At 50.6% G+C, this 21,882-nt stretch overlaps 1 protein-coding gene across 4 annotated transcripts; it reads left to right on the top strand.

Annotated features, from left to right (window-relative positions):
* Window positions 1-161: 161 nt before the first annotated feature.
* PIP4K2B (phosphatidylinositol-5-phosphate 4-kinase type 2 beta) lies at window positions 162-21,846 on the top strand. Of its 4 annotated transcripts, XR_014185900.1 has the most exons (12): window positions 162-422; window positions 7,860-7,957; window positions 9,379-9,475; window positions 12,848-13,000; window positions 13,750-13,896; window positions 14,190-14,228; window positions 15,589-15,702; window positions 15,998-16,256; window positions 16,639-16,742; window positions 17,204-17,887; window positions 19,467-19,503; window positions 20,324-21,846. XR_014185900.1 is itself a non-coding variant. In XM_082071024.1 (10 exons), the coding sequence occupies exons 1-10, from the start codon at window positions 246-248 to the stop codon at window positions 17,282-17,284; spliced, it is 1,269 nt and encodes a 422-aa protein (XP_081927150.1). In that variant the 5' UTR covers window positions 162-245; the 3' UTR covers window positions 17,285-21,846. The 4 variants fall into 4 exon arrangements, 1 of the variants encoding a protein (XP_081927150.1); XR_014185901.1 differs by having other exon boundaries at window positions 19,467-21,846; XR_014185902.1 differs by having other exon boundaries at window positions 17,204-19,503.
* The last annotated feature ends 36 nt before the right edge of the window (window positions 21,847-21,882 follow it).

Raw genomic sequence — 21,882 nt, 5'->3', positions numbered from 1 at the left:
CCGCGGGGGCGGGGTGGGGGAGAGCAGGAGGAGGCGGGGACGGAACCACTGCGGCAACGGCCAGGGGGAAGCTAACGGGCCGAGCCGGACCAACGGGCAGGGGCTGACAGGGGCGGGCGGTACCACTGAGGGAAGGGGGTGGGGGGGCGTGTGCCCGGCGGGGCGGAACCATGCGGAGACGCTGGTAGGGGGAGCCCCGGGGAAGGGGGTTCGGTCCGGCTCCCGGTGCCGCCGCCGGGTCCGCCATGGCCTCGAACTGCGCGGGGGGCTCGTCGGCGGGAGGCGTCGGGGCGGCGCTGGGCACGGCCCTGAGCGCCAGCAAGACCAAGACCAAGAAGAAACACTTCGTGTGCCAGAAGGTGAAGCTGTTCCGGGCCTCGGAGCCGCTGCTCAGCGTCCTCATGTGGGGAGCCAACCACACGGTGAGCGCGGCCCTCCCGGGGCCCCTCAGCCCCTCCCCGGCCCGGGGGTCGGGGCCCTCAGCCCACTCACCCCCCTCACCCGGGTCCTTCCCCTCAGCGAGCGCCCCCGCCCCCCGGATCGGGCCCTTCCCGTCTCTCCCTCAGGCGGCGCCTTTTCCCGCCCACCCAGGGCCCTCGCCCCCCCGCCATCGGGGCTCTGCCCCCCACACCCTTTTTCCCCCCCAGTCGCAGCTTTCCCTCCCCCTGGCATCTCTTCCCTTCCCTGGATTCCCCCTCCCGTGGTGTCCATGGGGTCCCTGTCGGTGCCTTTCTTCCCCAGATCATCCCCATCTTCACCCCCCCGGCTCAGGGTGTCCCTCCCACACGTCCCCTTCCTCACCCCTGGGGTGGCTTTAGGCTTCCATGCTCACCCCCAGTGACACCCACGGCGCTGTCCCTTGTCACAACCCCAGGGCAATCCCACAATGGTGAGGGGACCCCCCGTGTCACAGCCCACAGGTCCCACACACGCAGTGACAATCCCGTCCCTCCACTGGCTGCGTGGGGAGAATTACATGTGTTTCTGTTCTTCGTCCCCAAATACAAAAGGGTCTTTTTGGCCTCGTCTGTCCAACCTCGTCTCGCTCTGAGTTGCGGATTCAGCTGCTGGAGCTCAGGCCACGTGTGTCCCCAGGACTCTCGGTGTCCCCGGGTTGGCGTGAGGCTGAGGGGGGAGCTGGGACAGGGGCCCCTGGGGATGCCCCTCAGCTCTTCCAGCCGCCTCCTCTGGAGCTTCCCAAGCCCATCTTTATGTTGTTCTCTGGAAACTTCTCCCTCGTCTGCAATGGCAGGCGTAAATCTCATACTGGCATTGATTTGCTCTCTGGATGCTGTTCTGGGAGAATATTCAGGTGGTCAAAGAATTCAGAAACCTCATCCCTTCCTAAATTTGTAGGCTTTGAGGGTTCAGACACCTATTTCTCCAGTGGATTGATGGATATTTTCTAGAAAGGGATTTAGGTTCCATTTTTGCAGAAACAAGTAACGCACGCAGAATTAGGATTGCGTTTCCAGCCTGCCTGATGGTGGAATGAAAGCTTCCAAATGTAGTTCAACCCGGCGCTGCCTTTCTGAGTCAAAGGATGTTCCAGGTTCTTGCTGCTCAGAGCCTTGCCCGGGAAACAGGGTAATGAATTTAATCAGCCTTTGATCAGTGGTGCTGTTCAGAGCTCTGAAGAAATGGAAATTGGTTGGATTCTTCTGACTTTCATTTCTGGCCTCTTGGGGACAGTTTGTGGTTTTATTTCTTTGTATTCTCGGTACTAGGAGCCTGGCAACTTTTTTAGGTGCTGGATCGGGACAGTGTAACTTCTGGAGCACTTGGCTGTGAAATATTTCAGTAAAGGAAGGCGAGCAGGCGGTTCTGTAGGAACTCTAAACCAGTCATGAGATTATATCTTTGTTAGGGTTGTTTAATGTCTGGCTGTGGGACCGCGGTTTTACAAGAAGGGATGAATCCGTGGATCCCTGCACTAGGAGCAGGAGAAAACCGCTATCAGCACAAACACGAGGCTGTGCCAGGAAGATTCTGTCCGAAAATACTTGCATTTGAGATGAACTTTTTCATGGGTGAATCAAACAACCATTTTATGCAATCCACCATTTCTGTTGACTGAAGAAATTCCCTCGGGTCCATTAAGCGAGTCTGGCCTTGGTTCGGCCCTGCCTTGTGTTTAAACGAGCTCGTTAGCAGCTGGTGTGGATGCAGCAATGGGTCTGGAGAGGATCAGGGATGTTACCGCACCAAGAACGGGGACTGATTTCTGGAACACCAGTTCTGCGCGTTTCTGTTTAAACCACGAGCTGGTCTTGGCTGTCCCAGTGATCCCAGCTGGCGTTTAAACCCACTGAACTGGGATCAGGGTGGGGCTGGGACTGGTGTGAGCGGGGCCAAGCGTGGGTGGTGTTAGGCTGACAGCGAAATTTCAGACCAGAAAACCACAGCGGGAGGGAGAACTTGTGCAGAGCGGAGGAGCGACTGGAGTCACGGAGGTTCGCCCTCGCTTTCCGAATTTTCTGTAAGGCGCTGTAAGATTCAGCAAACGTGGAGATGGTTCCCAGGGACGCTTTGCTGTTGTCGTGGCGTTGGGAGAGGAGCTGCGGCTCCTCGGTGGCTCCATCCACGTTCTCAGCGCCCCAGCTGGGCCCGTGTGCATGGGAACCCGAGGGAAAGTTGTGCCGGTTCTGGAAGGGAGAAGCCATCTCGCGCCAACAGCAAGATGAACACGGCGGCGTGTGGAGCTCCGGAAACCATAGAAACGGTTGTAATGTTCTAATTATACAAGGCGCTGGGATCCCAGTGAGTTCGGGGGGTTCTTGGAGACGTGACTCTTGTTTCTGTGCGTTAAGCAAACGGTCGAGTTCATACGGGCCGTGATGATGCTTCTCTAGTGGCAGTTCATCAACTGGAAGCGATCCCTGGAGCTCTGTGGCTGTTGGCAGGGGGTCGGCATAAACAAATCCCGTTCTTGTGGAAATGGGGAGATCTGTTGGGTGTGTGGATCTTGCCCGGGCAGCCTCCTGCACCCTGGGGGCTCTGATTAGGGACTGAGGCACCAACCGATCTCCTCGGACCTTCAGGAGCGGTGCCAGCCGGTACAAAACACAGCTACTTAGTATTCAAGTGAAATCGCAAAATCGGGATTTGCAGCACGCTTCTGCCTTCTCCGCAGCGTTGGGTTTGATGTTGCCATGTTAATTCTCACCACAGCAGCATCTGCCACGTATCAAATGTTGAAGCCCTAGAAAATTGGTGCTGGCGCGGGGTAAACAGCCGGTATTTGTCCTTTCCAACACTTGCTGTCTGCTGCGGCTCTAATTGACCTCTGGAGAGAGCAGCATATGGCGATGGCCGTGACAGCCCCTGTTAACGATTGCGGCCGGCGGCTCCGAACCTTCTTCTCCCAGGACCTCCTGTTAAAATAGAAATTCCAGGAGCCCCTTTTCTTCCTGGCATGCAGAGAGAAAATAAGGTTTTCCTGGGTAGATCAGCAATAAAATTGGGCTCAGCTGTATGCAACAGGGTGGCACGCACCGATTCCTCCGCCTGCAATGCGTTGCTTCCGAATACTTTGTTCAGGAAGAGGTGGGTTCGCTGTCACTAGGGGATGCTTTATTTTTTCCCTCTTAAATCATGCTGGTGTTTCCCAGAGCACCGATAAAAATGATTGACCACAACATTCATGCTTCCATAGACCCGCGTGGGGGTTTTGTTAGCTTGGGTACTGATTAATCATGCTCTAATTCATGGAAAACAGTGATTTTCTCAAACCGTTGCCCAGTTGCTGTACTGTGTTAAGCAGTCGCAAAGGTTTGCTGCAGATGTGGATTTGTCGCCATGCGAGTTAAAGGATTTTGCTATGTGTCTTTTACCTGCTTCCCCAGGGTATTATAAAGTTTAACTAATGCTCACCAAGTGCTGTGAGATGCCTGATTGAAGGGCTGTGAGAGGAACAAAGTATTCTTATTTTCCTGGGCAAATTCCTGTTGTCAAGAATCCGAGGGAGCAGACTCACACGCTCCATCATCTGGATCTTGTTAGTAAACAAATTGCGTTTTCCCATCAATTTACTAATGGTAATTGCCACTTGGAGCCTCCAGTCAGGTTTTGAAACAAAATTACGTCTGGCCCATTCGTTCTAACAGCTGTCCCTGAATGACACGGAATATTGATGTGTCTTTTATTGAAAAAGGGATTGGCTTTGGTGGGGAAGCCAAATTATCAACTACAGATAAACCCAAAATTGTACTGGCTGGTGTCGCTCGTGAATTCGAGTGACCAGGAGGTACAAAGCGGAGGGGAGGTGGCATTTTTTCCAGCCCCATAAGGCCAGGGATGGCTGGAGATTTCTCAGCAGCGTAGGCAAAAATGAAATGTGCTGAGTGAGGACGAAGAGCCTGGACGCTCATGGGGGAAGGGGAGAGCTGTGGAAACGGTGGAGCTGAGCCTGGGCAGATCATAAATCGCCCAGTATTTGGGTTGGATGGGACCTTCCAAGCTCATCTGGTCCCAGATGTCTATTGGTTTTAAATCCTCTGAGCTCCGTTGGGACCCTCTGAGCCTTTTGTGAGGCTGATGGGCATGTGCTGTTGGGCAGGAGCAGTGGCTTTGTCTCTCTGCAAAATGCAGGTGGCAGTGGAAAAATGCACTTTTTAATGGCGCTTTCAGCCTGGACGGGTCCTTGCCAGGTTGTCTGTGTTTTCTACTGAGTGGGGGAACAGAAAACTCCTGGCATACGAAGACTGTGCAAAAACAGGGGCTGATTTTCAAGAGGATTCAAAGGCAGATTAGGTCCAAAAAGCTGGATGACTTACAGAAACCAGCATCACGCTGGGTCTGGACACAGTTCCCTGGCCTGAGGAGCTCATGCTCTAAATTAGCCGTTCTTAACTTTTTCCGCTTTGGGGACCTCTAAAGCTTTTGTAGATGTGAGAATACCCCAGGCACGGGCTGCTGTACCATATGGACCTGCTCTTCCCACTTGCTGTGCACCTCAAAATGATGCATGACCCCTGCGGTGAGGGACCGAGGAGTGTGACAGCGGCCACTGTCTGCTGCTACATCTCTGTAGCCGCCTCTTCCAGAACAAAGCACCAAGCCCAAGATCTTGGTGTCCATCCTGTGGAGATCTCCAAAGCTCCAGGTACAGGCAGACTTTCCACAGCTGGGTGACATCCTTTTGTGGGGGACAGACAGGTCGGACCCATAGGAACAGGCTCCCTGGGCTCTGCACCTTGCTGTGACCTTGCCTTCTGTAGCATAAATACACAGAGACACACACTCTGCTATATATAATCTCCTGCTACACGCCTCTCCCCGGGGAGAAGGCGAGAGAGCAAACATGTGCCAGGCGTTAGTCACGTTGCTCTCGGAGGCTGCTCAGATTCCACGGCGATAAGCACGGGAGGGGATCCCTGTGGAGAGGTGCTGTTGCTTGGTCAAGGGCCGCTGGTGTTTGCTTGGCACCGTCGCTGCAGGACCTTGGGAAGGGGCACTGGGCGCTGAGGGTTGTACTGGGAGAAGGGATGGTTTGGGATATCCCTTTGCAAGGCAGCATTGAGGGCTTTTCATTCCTCTTCCTTCGAGGAGAACGTCAAGTGTGGAGGTACTGTGGGAGCAGACAGTGCACATCCCTCTTGCTTAAAAAACAGATAACAAAAAAAGCCAAAACCACATTTGCTTTCAGCCTGGTGGTATCAGAAGCAAAGGCCTGGTGGCTGGCTGAGCAAGAGCTGCCTCGTCCGGTGGAGGGCTGGGAACAGAAACAGCCAGTTGGGCTCTTCCACAGTGATTCTGGTCTCCAGCACAAACCCCTTTCTGCTCCCTGTCTCCTCCAGAGCCGAATGCCAAAGCATCCAGAAAGCTCTGCTGTGTGCAGCTGGAAAAGTGAAAAGGGGGGAGATTTTTTTGGCTGTTGTATCTTGTGAAGAGCGGGGACGTCTTTTAAATGAGACGAGACATCCTGGCGCACCATTTCTGCCAGTCAGGAGAGCAGCAACAGGTACAACGTTTGCTTTGAGGTTTCTGCTTAGGCAGAAATGAGGGCACCCAGAGACGTCTTGACATCTCACTTTGCTAATGTTTGTGTCTGAATTTCTGGCAGGGAGGAGACAAATCTCCAACTCGCTGTTCCCTCTCAGCCGTCAAACCCTTCCTCCGCTCTGCAACAAGCTGATGATAGTGCGGTTGTGCCTTCCCCACTGCGAGCAGAGGGTGAGAACAGGCGAGTCTGAGGAGCTGGGCTTCCCCTCCTGTTAGACAGCAATCATTAGTGGCTGGAGGCAGCGCTTCTTTCTTGATATGGAATTAACTGGTTTCCTTTCACCCTGAGGGGAAATCACTGCCTGAGGCTCTCTGGTGCAGATCCCTGCAGGAGCAGGGTCCTGGGATCTGGGAGATCCTTTCCAGCTGCGGCTCCAGGAGCGGCTCAACGCAGGATTGAGCCTTTAGCTTAAGCTGGGGATATTGGCCTCCCTGCTCCGTTGTGACTACAAACGATGGGAGTTGTGTGACGTTCTTTATTCATTCATCTATGCAGCGTTCTCCATACATCCCAAAGCTCTTTATGGGAGTGCTTAATGCTCTTCGGTGCTGCTGTGGAGTAAATACCGGGCGGGGATTTAAAGAGCACCATCTCTGCTCTTAACGGAGCGCTGCCCGGTTTGCTTTCCACTTATCTGTTGTGTGGGATGACAGTGTCTGAAAATAGTCATCTTTTCTCTTTGAAGCCTGGATGGGTCTTTCTTTCCAGTCTGACGTTTGTGAAATCTGGTCTGGTTGGTTTTTTTTCTTTTTTCATTGGCAACGACAGAGAAAGGAGATGAAAAATATGTACTGCATCAAAGGCTTGCCCGTGTAACCACACAGCTCGCTGCGCGTCTCCAGCGCTGAACTCTCCACGGCTCCCGCTGCAGAACGGCCCTTCACACCCCCTTCCATCTCCGCCTCCTCGGAGCAGACGTGGCAGCAGATATTTGGACAGGGTTGCGGGTCCTGTTTCACACAAGGAGTGGGGAATCCCAGATTCCTCCGTCTTGACGGCTCGGACCCCGTTCCTGGTCAGCGGGGAAATGCTGTTGTGCTTTCCAAGCTGGAAGTTGCTTGACCCACCGGAGGTTTTGGTGTCAGGAACAGACCCCAGGCCTGACTCCTGCTGTTGCCAGCATTGTCTGCTTCTCCCCAGCGTTACCAGGAGGTGTCATGAAATTGCTTCCTAAAACCAGCATGTTAACAGCAGTTCAATTAAAAGAGTCTCATGTGATTCCCCTGACGCCCGTGTGGATGGACGACACTGGGGCTGTCCTCAGAAACATGCTGCCTCTTGACCCGCTCGTGAACACTGGCACGTCCTTGTCACTGCTTGTCTGGAGCAGGGGAGCCAGATATAGTCCAGAAGTGCGTTGGTTTTCTTCATGTTACTATTACTGCTGGGTGCTGTAGCACGAGCCTGTTTGTACAATAGTAGCTGAATGTTCATTCTTCTCCTTCCCTGTATTCCTGTGGCTGCCACACATGACTAAGGAGCAAAAACAATCTAGTGGAGTGACTCATCCCTTTCGAGAAGGTGGGATAAGAGCAACAAGAGACAGCGAGCACAGCAACAGCATCCGCAGGGAGCTGGGCTGTGCTGCACCAAAGCTGCCCAGTCTGTTCTGGCTGGTTACGGCAAAGACTTTGGTCATCTGTGATTTGTAGCGGTGACAACTAGTTAAGAAACTGGCTGATGCAACGTTTCCCAAATAGAGGCAAAGGTGATTTATTTATTTAGGTCTAATGGGTTATATTGCTTCAAAAAAAGCTTCTGGGGTGTTGGGCACCCCCCCTAAGTCCATTGACAGTAACGGCAGGGCAGAGGAACTTGGGTTTTGAGTCTTTCCTTTCTCTTTCCTTTCTCTTAGATCAACGAACTCAGCAATGTTCCCGTCCCTGTTATGTTGATGCCTGATGACTTTAAAGCCTACAGTAAGATTAAGGTGGACAATCATCTATTTAACAAGTAAGTAGGTGCTTCCCAGCTTGTTTGTCTCTGTAAATAGAGCTCTTTGCTGTGAGGGAAACTGGCACGTGGAAGGTTTTGGGGTTTGCTCCCTGTTGTAATGCCAGGAGGATCTGGTATGGCCAGACGCATGGGGGCTCTGTCACCGAGATGCTGTCTCGTGGTTTGGTTTATGTTCTTTGAGTGACGAGAAGTTTGGTAAGGCCAGGCTTAGAAGTGGCACTACTTAAAACCAAAACATGTAGATATTCACTGAAGTGGGTAGAAAATATTTTAGAATTCACAAAGTGTAACTTGTTCAAAGCCCAAGGGCTGAAGTTTGCTGCACGTCTTGGTTACATACAAAGCTGCTGCAGGACCATCTCGTGACTCCTGCTGTGCCCCATTGGGTGTCCTGTCCTGTCCTGACCAGGAGAAGCCAAATCCCAAGACCATGAACAAGAGGGAAGGAGTTTGCTCTCCATAACTTGCTGGGTTCTCTGTCAGTTCACAGGACACAGCCCTGAAGCTGCATTATACCCCTGGCCCATAGGACTTGTGTGGAGTTACCCTCTTCTCCTTTTCCCAAAATATCAGTTTTTGGAAGCCTTTTAAAAGCCGCAGTTGTGCCTGGTGCTCAGAGCTGTGTTCACCCTGGCTGTGTGTGTGTGCAGGTCTGCAGCGCTCCCTGCTCACTGCTTCATTTTCACTGAGTCTCCCAGGGATCAGCTTTTGAGAGTGGGAGTGCGATTCAAAAGTTTGTCTTCTCTGGCACCTACAATTTGCAGTATCTGCTCTTCCCTCTTCTCCTACATAGATTTTTAGTTTCCCACGTGTTGGTGCAAAGGATTCTCATTGAGAATGAGCTGACAAAATCTCCCACCGTACCCAGACAGGACCATCCTCTCTGCTTCCTCCCAGTGGGCAGAATACGAGCTCTGGTAGGGAGTAGCTGCAGCATCCCTCAGCGACAGGGATGTGTTGACCTTTCTTTTGACGCATGAGTGATCTGATCTGATCTGAAATCAGAGCCCCCCCCTCCCTCTTTCCTCCAGCTTTTCATCTTAAACAGTAACAGTGTGTTGCAGGGGGCAGCTGTGTTGCTGAACGGAACAAAGCAACAAAGGAGGAGGAAAGAGAGAAATTATTCTGTCAAATCTGTGTTTGTGACAGGGGAGATTGTTCTGTAAGGCAGACATCCTCATCCAAAGAGCCTGTTAGTCAACAGCTGGATCCTGCAAGCGGTTCTATGAACAGATGACTTTTGTAGGCATCCAAAGAAACAAGCTCCCCTAACGAGGGTAAATACTTGCAGAACAAGGCCCTTGTAGGGAGGAGGGGGCTCGGATATCCTGGGGGGTCAGCAGTGAGCTGGGAGAAGAATTGAGTTTGATTTCACAAGCTGATCATTGCACCAGAATATCTTTTCTGCTTTGCCCTAGGGAAAACTTGCCAAGTCGCTTTAAATTTAAGGAGTATTGTCCACTGGTGTTCCGAAACCTTCGAGAAAGATTTGGGATTGATGATCAAGACTACCAGGTACCGTCTCTTCTCTCCGTACCCTCTTAACGCGTTTCCTTAGGACAGAATAACAAAACTGGCAAAGAAACTACGATACCGACATTGTGTGGTCAGTTTTTATGGGCTTATAATAATTATTTAAATGGTTTTAGCACAACCCTAAGGGCCCCCAGCAGCAGAGTAGATCTGGCTGTGCCAGGCACTGGGCAACTGCAGAATGAAAAGATGGTCCCTGCTCCAGAGCACTTACAGTCCAGGCATAAAATAAGAGGCAGCAGATGGTTGCAGACAGGCGGGAGCTGGAGGATAACAATGATCTAGTGCAGAACATCTGCAAGGAAAATGAGTCTGTCCTGTTTTTACAGATTTAGGTGCTTTTTTTAACCAGCTGTGTGTACCAAGCATTGACGCTCTTGAATTGGGTTTGTTGCGGTGGCTGCTGCTTTGGGACGCGTCCCCTAAGGCCAGAGGCTCAGACTGGAGGGGAGAGACGTTTCCTTGTATTAAAACCACTGGGCTGAAATCCCGTGAAACGGAGCTGTCTCAACTCTGGCCGCTGCAGCAGGGCTGCCCTTCCACACACAGCTCTCAGGCTTACGCACGCGGGAGATGTGTAGTAGCAGGCTGCTTAGAGAGCTCGTAAATGAGGGAAAAGCCAGCGCGGAAAAGAGGACGGCTTTGATAGCGGCGTGGCCTTTAGCAGCCCGAGTGTTAGGTAATTAAACCCATATCTTTGGCACTCCGCTGCCGTTGATAAAAGCTGTGGCGAGGCGCCAGCCCTGACTGGTCAAGGGCTTAAACTAAAATACCCGCTGGAGTCCAGAGGCACGGCAGCGCGGGTGAGCGGGCCCAGGGTATCGCTCTCTCCCGGCTTCGCTTCACGACAAGCCCAGCTGAGCTCCCTGCGTCTGGGGAGAGGAGATGGGAGCAGAGCTGTTCCTGCTCATCCCACCGAACTGCTTCCCTCTGGTCGTGTCCATGTCCACATCCATCTGCATATACGCCCACTCCAAACATGCCAAAATGATCTAGATTATTTCCTCATCTCCCCCTGTTTCAAGGTCAGTATAACAAAGAGATCTGTTTTCTTGCTCCAGCCGCATGGCTCATTGCACTGGGGAGACACCGCATCGACTTGATCCAGTTTCTGGGCTCATGTGATGGGGCCAGGATTTGATGGGTAGCACCTGCATCCCACCCTCTGCCCCGCATTCCCAGCCGAGGGAGCAGGGGTGACCCCTGAGGGTACCGGGAGAGGTGGTTGGGGCTTTTTGCTTCTTTAGATCTCAGCCGCCTCTCCCATCCTGGCTGCCAGGGCCCATCCTCCTCTGCCGCCTCTTCCCAGGCACGCTGGGCGCTCCGAGGGTGTTTGCTCAAAGTGAGACACGTTTTTTCGAGCAGAACTGGCAGCCTCTGCTTTTCTTCTGCAAGGGGCCGGCCATCCCCAGGAGAAACCATAAAGGCTGCCGTGTCCTGCCTGTTGCAGCGCTGCTTGTTAGAGTGTTAATTCTCTTCTTTCCCTCCGACATCAGGCCTGTTCTCTAGGCAGCCGTGGTGTTTTGCCAGAAGTGCCTGTGGACAGCAAATCATGCCGCGGCTTTTGAGGGTTCTGCTTGGCCAGCAACACCCTGGGGCGAGCTGTACCAGGGAATTACGTGGTGTGCTGGCTCCTTCCATACGCTTCCACTTATTTCCATACAGGGAAGTCATTAGCTCTTAATTATTTTTATTTCAAGCCCATCCACTATAGTATATTTTATTTCTTTTTTCTCAGTTTCTTGTAAGAAATGATCAGAACTGTGTGAAGTAACTTGCATAGATGCACCCACAGTTTTGTTGGTTCTCAATAGCTGGTTTGTCATTTACACTTCACCTGTTGCTGTGAGGGATGACTTCTCTTGTCTCTGAGGTAAAGCAGTTTGGCTCCTTAAAAGTGTCCGGCCTGAACAGAAAGCAGAAAACATTGATTGAGCTAAATTCAGGTGGGTAAAATGTGATGGCTGGAGTGGGAATTGAGCCAGGATGCTAAATATAACGCGCAGTCTGTGGAAGGGGTGGGAGGGACAGGAAGGGAACGAGGTAAACCCACGGGCTGTGCGTTTGGTAATGTCCATATGTGGTCACGATCTCTGCTTCCCATCTCCTCTAGAAGAAAAGCTCTGTGGTTTTGAGGTGAGGGGTGATTAAACGGTGCAGCACAGACTCATTTGCAAGTGTCAGCAAGAAGCAAGGCCTTGGCTGTTTTTTTTTTTTGCTTGCTTTTATTTTCCTGACAGTTTCTAAAACCGTTGGCAGGAGTAGAGTTTTTCCCCTGCTTCATTAAAGTTTTAAAAGCTTTAAATTCTTCATTCTGAAAGGAAACCTCTGGGCTCGCTTGCAGCGTGCCATGGTAAATCCCTCTTTCGCAGCAGGCTCTGCCTGCGTGTGCAGAACTGCAGGCTCCCTCTGCTGTCTGCTCGTCAGAGACAACAGTGGGAATAGCAGCTAAAAAACCACATCGCGAAACGCGTCGTCCAGCCCTGAGATCCCGAAAGACGCATCTATCTTGAGCTAAAGACCACTAGTGAGATGTCAGGACATCGTGTTTCAGAGCACAACTCAACTCTCCCCATCTGCTTTGTGCCAGTGGTGAGGAAATGCCAGCGAGAGCCTGTGCAGCTGGTTGACAAAATGGCTTCTGAGCAGCGATGGGGCTGCTGGAGTTGGAAGGGACCTGCTGAGACTGGTGACAAGGAAACTGGTGACCTGCTTGGGTTGGTCTGGGAGGCGCAAAGAGCAGCGAGTCTTGGTGGGACGGGGCTCACGGCGCGTCCCGCTGCGTGGGGAGAGGCACCAGAACAAAGAGCTCCCGATGTGGCCCAGGGGACACGGGAGATACTCACTCTGCAGTTTGCTTGGGATTTACCAATTGTGCCGCAAGCATGAAAAGGAGCTGCGATGTTTCGTTGCTAAGGGTGGAGACAGGGATGTAAAGACAGATGCTGCTGGTTGTCGGAAGAACAACCAAGCTATTTATACTCACAATCCTTTTCGTCCAATTGTAGGAACAGCAGAGGCTGAGGGTGGCTTTTGGTTTCAGGGTGACCTGTAAAGAATTCTTGAACAATGAGACTTTTGCTGGTTTACGCTGCTTTTTGATGGAAAAGCAGGCAGGCCATTTCATTTGTTTTCTTCTGGTTTTCCTTAAACTTTAGAAAAATCCTGTCTGTTGTTAGATTTCCAGGAGGAAATGCTAAGAAGTCTTGGCCTGTGTATGCTCCCTCTTTAAAAACCCCGTAGTAAAAGAAATCACCCGTGTCTCATCTGCTTTCCAAGACTCTCTTGTGTTTTTCTCCAGGGAGGTGGCATCTTCTGCCTCCCCTCCCCACCTTTTTGTTCTGGTTCCCTCAGAACTCGGTGACCCGAAGCGCCCCGGTGAACAGCGACAGCCAGGGCCGCTGTGGGGCCCGGTTCCTCACCACCTACGACAGGAGGTTTGTCATCAAAGCGGTGTCGAGCGAGGACGTAGCGGAGATGCACAACATCTTAAAGAAGTACCATCAGGTACGGTGAGTCTGGAGCTCTGGGAGAGGAGGTAGCAAACACCTTGCGGGGAGTATTTTGTGATTTGCCAGGGAACTGGGGCTTGGATTCGCAGTGTGCAGCCTGGCAGAGCTTGCAAATAGCTTTTGCAAAAGAAAACTGTGTTCCTTAGCATCTGAGAGGCAACTGAGGCACAGCTGCCTGCTTCTTCGCAGTGCTGAGCCCCTTCACAGCTCACCCTGTTCCTTACACCGATGAATTATGGATTGGTGGTACCTGAGATCTGTAAACATGCCCCTAATCATTTGAATCAGACTTTCCAGAGGGACCAAGGAGGGGACAGTTACATGCAGCAGGGAAGCGGGGGCAAAGTGGGACAGCTGGAAATGTTCTACCCTGGCCCGCGGTATCTGCCGGTCCATCTGCTCTTTGCTTTCAGACGCACTCACATAACCAGGAGAGGTGAATTTAACCAGTGCCAGCACCGGGCTCACGCTGCTGTGACTGGGTGACAGACACACACGCAGGCTGGATGTGCGCACACAACGGGCTGCTCTGTCTCAGCTCAGGGCTGGAGGATTCTCACGATGCCCTAACTTGCTTTTCTTGAGCCCCTCGGAGCCATGTGCAAACCTCCTTTCCTTTCCCGTCGGTGTCAGGCGGCTGGAACGGGAGGCTTTGCTATCAGCTTCTTGCTGAGCTTGTGTCAGACCGGGGTTTGTGTGACAGCACTGTCTTTCTCTGCCCTTCCCTTCCCCGCTCTCCTCCAGTTCATAGTGGAATGTCACGGGAACACCCTCCTGCCCCAGTTCCTTGGCATGTACCGGCTCACCGTGGACGGAGTGGAAACCTATATGGTGGTAACCAGAAACGTATTTAGTCACAGGCTGACAGTGCACAGGAAATATGACCTGAAGGTGAGTGTTGCAAGGGTGGTCATGGAGCTGAGGGCTCTTTTTCCAGGAGGGTGGGACTTGCTCTTTGTAATGTCTACTTGGCAAGGTCCTGGGCTTCGGGTTTTGTTCAGGGGATCAGGTTTTGGGGGCTCTGGAGATCTGTAGGTCTATCTTGGGCATGAAAAAAGGCTTGAGCGCTGATTTTAAAAACACTTTGATTATTTTTCTGCATGGAGGAATTAAATGGTGTCAATGAATTCTCTGGGAATATGATACATAGTGCAGCAATGCTCTTTTCTTTACTCTTTTATCAGGGCTCTACAGTATCCAGGGAAGCAAGCGATAAAGAGAAGGTATGAACCGTTCCCGGCCAGCCTGTCTTTCCTCCCGGTGATTGGAAGTAGATGGGACCCAAATGATTTCCCTTTTCCAAAGGGGTATTGAGCAGGGGGTGTTAAATGGGCCCTGAGTGACAACCCGTTTCTGTCCCACCTCTCCGACTCTTCCCAGTAACTACCCAGGAGATGGTGCAGATCTGGTGCTGCCCTGTTATGGTGACACTACAAGGAGTTGGGGGGAACTTCTTGGGGGACAATCCCACAAGTCCCAAACCCCACCTTAGTGCAATGGTGGCTTTATGGAAGGATTTCTTCATAGTGCTCCCTGGGTACCAAACGGAGTCAGGTCAGCAGTTCGCTTGTGCAACAGATGCTTTCAGAAACCAGACCGGCTCCTCTCAGATTCTTGGCATATCTCAGCGTGTTTGTAAGTTCTGTTTCTCATGCCGTTAGGGGAACTTATGACTAAATCCTGCCCCTGCAGACCTTTGGCTGTGATGCTGCCGTGAAAAGCCCAGTTGAAATCACAGCAGTAACTCACAGTACTACGTGTTTCGCACGTGCACATGGGATTTTCAGGTTTGGAACTGCGGAGTAAATTTACTCCAGCCTGCCCTAAAATTAGATCTCTGGCATGAGCCAAGGAACTCCCGTTGACACGGAATGCTCTGGCATCGGGGCACGGCTTCACCGTGCCCAAGTGTCCCCGGCTTGCTGGCTCTTGACTCTCCAGCTTTTTCTGCTTATGCAGTTCGTCTCAGACCATTCATATTAGATCTATATAAAGCTACCACACGCTCATAATTCATTCCGAGAACAAAATAATTTAATTCCCAGTTGCACAAAGGGGTTGTATGTTTTTCCGTATCCCAGAGAAATCCTCAGAGCCTGTTGCAGGCAGATTCCTGAAAAAGCAGTGGTTTTAATTTTTTCCTCAAGTCTTTAGGGAGAGAAGCTTTTTTTTTTTCCAAGCCCTCTCAACACTTTCCCCCCTGAATCAGAAGGCAACAAAATGCATTTCTTTTCTATTCTGGGAGCTGGTTGGCCTGTCTCTGGCTGCAGCCCAGCGCTCAGCCCGCCGCACGTCTTCCCCGCAGTCTTTAAAGCTGAGTTGCTCTCGTCTCCCTTCAGTTTCCCCCCAGGAGCAGCTCAGCACGTGGATTCATTGACAAATACCATGATCCGCCTGGTGGCATTTTCATACTTAGGGAACAGGATGAGCCGCTTCCCCTAATAAACAGGGAGAAGATCCTGGTGCAGCCCCACACTCGATCAGAGTCTGTGTGCAACCAATAAATTGCTGATGGATCAGTTGTAGCAGCCCTTCCCCAAAGAGTGCGGGTCTGGAGAATTTGACACAGGCTTTTTCTTGCAGGCGAAGGATTTACCAACATTCAAGGACAATGACTTCTTGAATGAGGGCCAGAAGCTGCACGTTGGAGAAGAAAGTAAAAAGAACTTCCTGGAAAAGCTGAAGCGGGACGTGGAGGTAGAGTTTCCTGGGGAGCAGCTTCGAGTCTGTCTGCCATAACCGGATCCTCACTGTGGCCTCAAGCTCCAGGGGTGCAGCAGTGACTGAGAAACAACTAATTCCTGCATCAGCCAAGCAATGACAGTCAGGATTATGCTGATAGTGGTGGGGATATGAGCTCATGAGCTCTCTGGAGAACACTAAGGGTTTAGCTCTCACTACAGCTCTTTCTATTCAGGGAGGTCCTGGCAGGGCAGGGCTGAGGATTTCTGATCTCACGTGGGTGCTGTTCTCACTCTTCTCTTTCTCGCAGTTTCTAGCTCAGCTGAAGATCATGGACTACAGCTTGCTGGTTGGGATCCACGATGTTGACCGAGCGGAGCAGGAGGAGATGGAGGTGGAGGATCGGGCAGAGGATGAGGAGTGTGAGAACGATGGTCTCGGAGGCAACCCCATCTCCTCCTACGGCACACCCCCCGACAGCCCCGGCAACCTCCTCAACTACCCTCGCTTCTTCGGGCCTGGAGAGTTCGATCCTTCTGTCGACGTCTACGCCATGAAAAGCCACGAAAGTGAGTATGGTGGAGTATGGCCCTGAGGGAGGTCTGGAGGGCAAAGGGCGTGTCCTGGCCAGGCTAAATGGAACAGAAGGACTGGCCGCAGAGAGACAGACACCCTGCCAAGTGTCTCCTTTGCTGTGCAGTCCCTCGGTGTGGATGGTGTGAGTTGGGATGGGTAGAAGTGATGCTTGGGGAGCAGTAGGGTATTCAGAGAGCGTGTGGGTCTCTGGGACGCTGTTTCCAGTCATTTCTCTGCCCTCCTCCAGCCCCCAGCTGCCTTACTTTCTCCGCTAGTAGCATCAAACCATATCTGCCATGTATTTCTTCAGGAGGAGGGTGCAGCCAGGCTTTGCCCACATCTCAGGGTGTGCTAGCAACTCTCTTGCCTTTCTAGGTGCCCCCAAGAAGGAAGTGTATTTCATGGCCATTATAGACATTCTTACGCCGTATGATGCGAAGAAGAAAGCTGCACATGCTGCCAAAACGGTGAAACATGGGGTAAGCAGCCGGCCAGCCGCAGGGAGGATGGGCTTGGGGGCTTCTGCTTTGCTCACACACTTTCCTGCGTGTGCGTGATGTCTCCTGATGCTGATTTTCCTACCAGCGTGGAAATTCTCCAGTGATCCCGTGCCCAAGAACAGCTGCTTTATTTCCCTGGTGTGGCACCAACAGCATCACAGAGCAGGACTGGACGTTCCCTGTCCCCTTCCTGGGGCCAGTCCTGTTCCCTGCAGTCCTGAACTTCCCAAAAGGGCTTGAAAAACAGCCCAGGTTAGCGGGACATGGAGTTCTTTGTGCTTCTTCCAAATCTCCTCTAAAGCGCAAGGGAACAAATCCAATGCTTTGACTCAGTGGTCTGCAGAAGATCCAGCTGGAGCTAAAATCGGTTTCCTTGGGGGTCTCTGTAGACCTCTCTGGATGTTGGTTTTTCACTTGTCTCTCCTCTCTCTGCCTTGCAGGCCGGGGCAGAGATCTCCACCGTGAACCCAGAGCAGTACTCTAAACGCTTCAATGAATTTATCTCCAATATCCTGACATAGTCGTCTTCAGCCTTCGGCGAGAAATGAAGAGAAAGAGGGGCTACTTCCCAACAGAGGACGCAGCCTGTGACACTAAAACAGACACTGTAGCAGCATGTGGGGTGTGCATGTGTGTGTGTGCGTGTGCAAGAGTGAGCGTGTGGCGCTGTGTGACTTAAGAGAAAACTCATTCTAGGTGCACCCTCCAACGGCCCACTTGACCCAGGTGGAAAAGTGGGTTTTTATGTTACAGAAGTGCCCAGACATAGATTTGAGGGCTTTTTAAAACAAGAAAAGTGCATTGTTTCAGCACTGCTCTTTGTAATGACGTTTTCTCCTCTCTGATCCAGAGAATCCCGTTGGGATGCGATAACGTGGCACTGTATGAAAGGGGTCGCTCTAGATCACGGTCAGTAGGAGTGAAGCAGTGCCTGATTCCACAAACTACTACTTTTTTTTTTTAATTTTTATTGTTATTATTATTATTATTATTATTGGACTGTCTTTGCCAGAAAGACATGCAAGCCCTTTTATTTGCCTCTTGGTAGGAATTGGAAGGAAAATAGCTCAGCATTTCAAGGATGGAAAATATTACTCTGATAAGGAGGAGTTGCTGAACTTTAGGTAAATTCAGACTGGGACACTTTATATTTTTTGGTTAATTTAAGTAACAAAAACTGCTTTTGTAACTGCACTTGATTTACAGGAAAGACGAGGGAAATGAACATCCACCAAAGACGATCGCTTAAAAAGGTTTGACTCCTAGAACCTAAAAATGAACAGTCTGAGAGGTAGTAGAGGCACTGAACAACCTCAGATAATCATGTGCTTGGACCCATTGTGCTTTCAATTGGCCAGCTATGAAGATTTCATAAAAGAAAAAGAGAATAAGGCGTTTTGTACCTGTAGGTATGGGATAGGATTTGAGTATCTGGAACATTTCCCTGTCGCACCTCGGTCGGGAGTTGCCGTGTCTCTTAGGTGACAGCCTCACATTCTGCCAGTGTTAATCTAGCTAATGTTCAGTCTTCCTTCCTCGCCCCATCTGCAACAGGTACTTGAATTTGTTTCCTGACAGAGGCTCTTTGGTTAGTCGGTTTATTTTGTAAATGCTAATGTGACTTGCACACGAAGGAATCGGACTCGCTGCCAGTGGGGAGTGTGGGGAGCTGTGACTGTGGAGCAAATCCCACCGCTCAGGAGGACTCGGGACTTGGGCTGTGGTTGTTCCCACACTTCTCCGCTCCGTACCCCTCTCTAGAGCGACACTCAAGAGAGGAAACGTTCGAACCCTTGCGCCAGATTTATTTCCCCCCCTAAGGAGTTGGAACTGATTTGCGTGACTGAATAACGTCCTGTTGTCTCCAGAACGCTTGTAATATTTTTCACAGCCGAGCTTGTCAGACTTGCTTTGGGTTTCGTTAGCTCTGCCGCACAACAGTTACAGATCTTTTGGTTCATTTTTCTTTACTTTAAATTTTCTTTCTAAGCAGGATTTAGTGTTTTGAACAAACCTCTTGCAGTTGAAACATATTGCTTATCTGCCTTGAAACTGTTCTCACATATGCCTTTGTTTCGGGAATAAGCTGTTTCGAATGTCTGTCCTGTGCTGTAACGCGTGCTACAGTTTGCTGTGTGGAATTTGGTCCTTTTGAGAGATAACTGGTGCTCATCACATCCCGGTAATTGCCCTCGACTAACGCTGGCTCTGGGCTGGATGCTGAATGTGGGCTTGGTTTTTGGTTCTCACGTTCATACCCACATTCGTGACGTGAATCCCACAGGTCTCAGCTCTGAAAGGGCCAGAATGGAGCTGGAGTTTCAGCCTGGCAGAGCGCGCTGTAAATAGAGTCTTTGAGAAGTCAAAATTAATAGTAGGGGTCATGATGGGATATGAATCTTTTTCCTCGTTCGTGGGTCATTCCCTTTAATATGGGACAAGTTTCTCCCGCCGCTGTAGTCCAGTCCCCGTTGTGTGTGATGTGGGGATAACACACCGTTGTCTGGAGGCCCAAGAGCCTCGTGTCTTAAGGTGTGGAGCTGGAAAAGCCACAAAACCAGCGCAGCTATGAGAATCCTTTAAAAAAGGGAGGACTTCGAGGGTATCATCAGCTTAGCTTTGTGGGCATTATATGGGCTGAGTAAGCGCTTAAGTTTACTATCGATCAGAAATTAAATACCAATCGCTTTTTATTCTTGACAGTTTTAAAAATCTGCATTGAATCCGCAACTTTGGCCCGGTAAGTTCGCCATTCTCCTTCTGGGAAACTCGCTGTTTGTCTTTAAATCATGTATTAAAAAATGAGAAAAGGGGGGAGGAAAAGAGAAGGAAATTAGTGAACTGCAGGGAGATACTACACAAAAATACCAACCCAAAGAAAGTAGAATAATGAAGCTTGCGTAGCTTGGAGCAACAGTCTCGTTCGCTGAATTTCATAGCCAGGAATGGAGTGAAGCTGCAGTTAGTTCTGCAGCGATCTCTGCAGAAATCACGGTGCAAAGGGCTCAGGAGCAGTTGGCCGGTGTTTCCCTATTCCACTCCAACCAAGCTCAATTGGCTGCTCTGGCTCAAGTGACCCCAAAAGCCCCATGAACTCTGTTCACTTTAGCACTTCCCAATTCTGCCACTTCCGTCGAGTTGCCATACTGTGTGTATTAAAGTAATTAAATGCAATTTTCTCACTTAATGATGTATTACCCAGGTATGTAACTTTGTTTAACATAAGCATTTTGTATATTGTTTACATTTTGAGAGGTAGCATTCTGTTAAAAATGCTAATTTTTGTTTCTAGACAGTATTTTTATTACCAGAACAAGAAGTGAAGCTGCAAATATTTGATTTGTTTTTAAAAGGGACTTTTTTTCTTTCATTTTTATTGTTTTGGTTTGGGTTTTGTTTTTTTTTTAATCTTGTTTTAGGTCACTTTTTTAACTCAAAGTATTTAAAAGGAGAACCCAGCCCTTTCGATTCTGGTTTTACGACTGCTTGTGCTAGTTTGTCGTCTGTTTCTGGTGTGAGTTTAGTTCTAGTTTGCTAAGCGTAGATATTTCTGTCTGTAGCGTGTACCCTGCGGAACACTTGACACTGAAGCGCGTTTGACCGAAACCCCCCCCGGCTGAAAGAGCTGCAGTAGGTAGGCAGATCGCTCAGACCATGGGTGCATCGATGGACTTTTCAAGACATTTCAGTGCAATTCTTTGGTCAACTAGAGTTTCAAAATGCCAAAAACCAACCTTAGCGTGCGGTTCACCAAGCTGGGGTGAGTTTGGGTGAGCTGCAGGATTCCTATCCCTGTGCTGAGGGTGTTTCTGTACGCGGCCCTTTGAACCTAGAAGGTGTATCCCTGTTGAGATAGCTCTGGAATCAGCAGGAGAGGGAAGGCAGAGCGCGGAGTCGCAGTTTAGGTGCAGCTCTGCTCCAATAGCGCAATAAAACCCACTCGAGAACGCGTTGGGTCACTGTTTAATTAGACCCGCGTGTTCTGGAGTGTGAGGCAAAGGGCCTGGTGTTGGTGAGCTTATAGAGAAAAGCCATCAGGAGTTCACTTCTCCCAGTGAGGAGCAGTGGGAGCCTTCCCTCCGGTGTGGTACACACCTCGGATTGACTGCGTTTTAATTAGAAAAGCCGTGATCGTTAAATGAATCGCAGGGATAACTTCAGGGGTAGTAGGTAACTGCAGATTTTCTGCAGGAATGAGGCTGCGCTCCCACACCTGAGGTTTGAATTGGATTAGCAGCAGCAGCAAAACCAACTAAAACACTTGAGTCTGATTTCCTTTTCAGGGAGGAACCTCCTGCTTTCCCCTCCAGAGGGGAACTCACCTTTTAGCCCCCAAAAAGCCACAAACTAGGGTTGTGTTGTAGTTTCGGGCCGGGTTTGGTAGGGTTGTGTCTTGGCCTCGTTGGACAAACACATCCCACTCCTGCGTCCCTGCACGGAGTCCAAGTGTTTGACCTCCCGGTGGTACAAACCTTTCCGTGTGTGTCCTGAACTCGGTTTGCGACACCGCGTCACCGATCTGGGACAGATCGCCCTTCAAATAGCCCCGAAAAACCAGCTTTCCCCCTCTGTGTCTTAATGCCCCGTTTCAGGTTTGCCTTCCCCAGCTCCTGAGAGCCATTCTCTGGTATCCGTATCAGCCACTACTGATTTCCCGTGCTCTTTTGAAACAAATATCTCGTGTAACAGCGATGGCAAAGCTTGAGGAACCAACTGCTGGTCATCCCTAGTGGTTTCGGTTTTCACTGCTCCCAAGTGGCGCTGGGCATTTGTTTTGCGGCGCAACGCGGAAACGCAGCCGGGTTGAGTTGTGTCTAGTGAGCGTATTACACACAGGCCACAAGGGCGGGCAGGGCTAATCAGTGCAACTGAAAAAAATGTGAATAAATTAAGTTTAATCTAAAACTTTAAAATAAAGAAAGCATTCTAGGTTTTTTCACTGCTGTTTTTTAAATAGGAATTTTAAGTCCTCTGTGCTTGTCTGTTTGCTAGGAGCAGTTTGAGACACTGTTACTGTTTTGAAATGCATGCATGTTACAAGATGAGTCTCCAACCAGAGAAAATAAAATCAAAACTTTGTGTACATCTGTTCTTACTGCTGTCCTCTTTCGAGTGTTCT

Source organism: Streptopelia decaocto (assembly GCF_964273445.1).
Source record: "Streptopelia decaocto genome assembly, chromosome: 22".
Taxonomy (NCBI): Eukaryota; Metazoa; Chordata; class Aves; order Columbiformes; family Columbidae; genus Streptopelia; species Streptopelia decaocto.
Note: the sequence above shows the minus strand (reverse complement) of the source record. Positions and strands in the feature narration are given on the sequence as shown.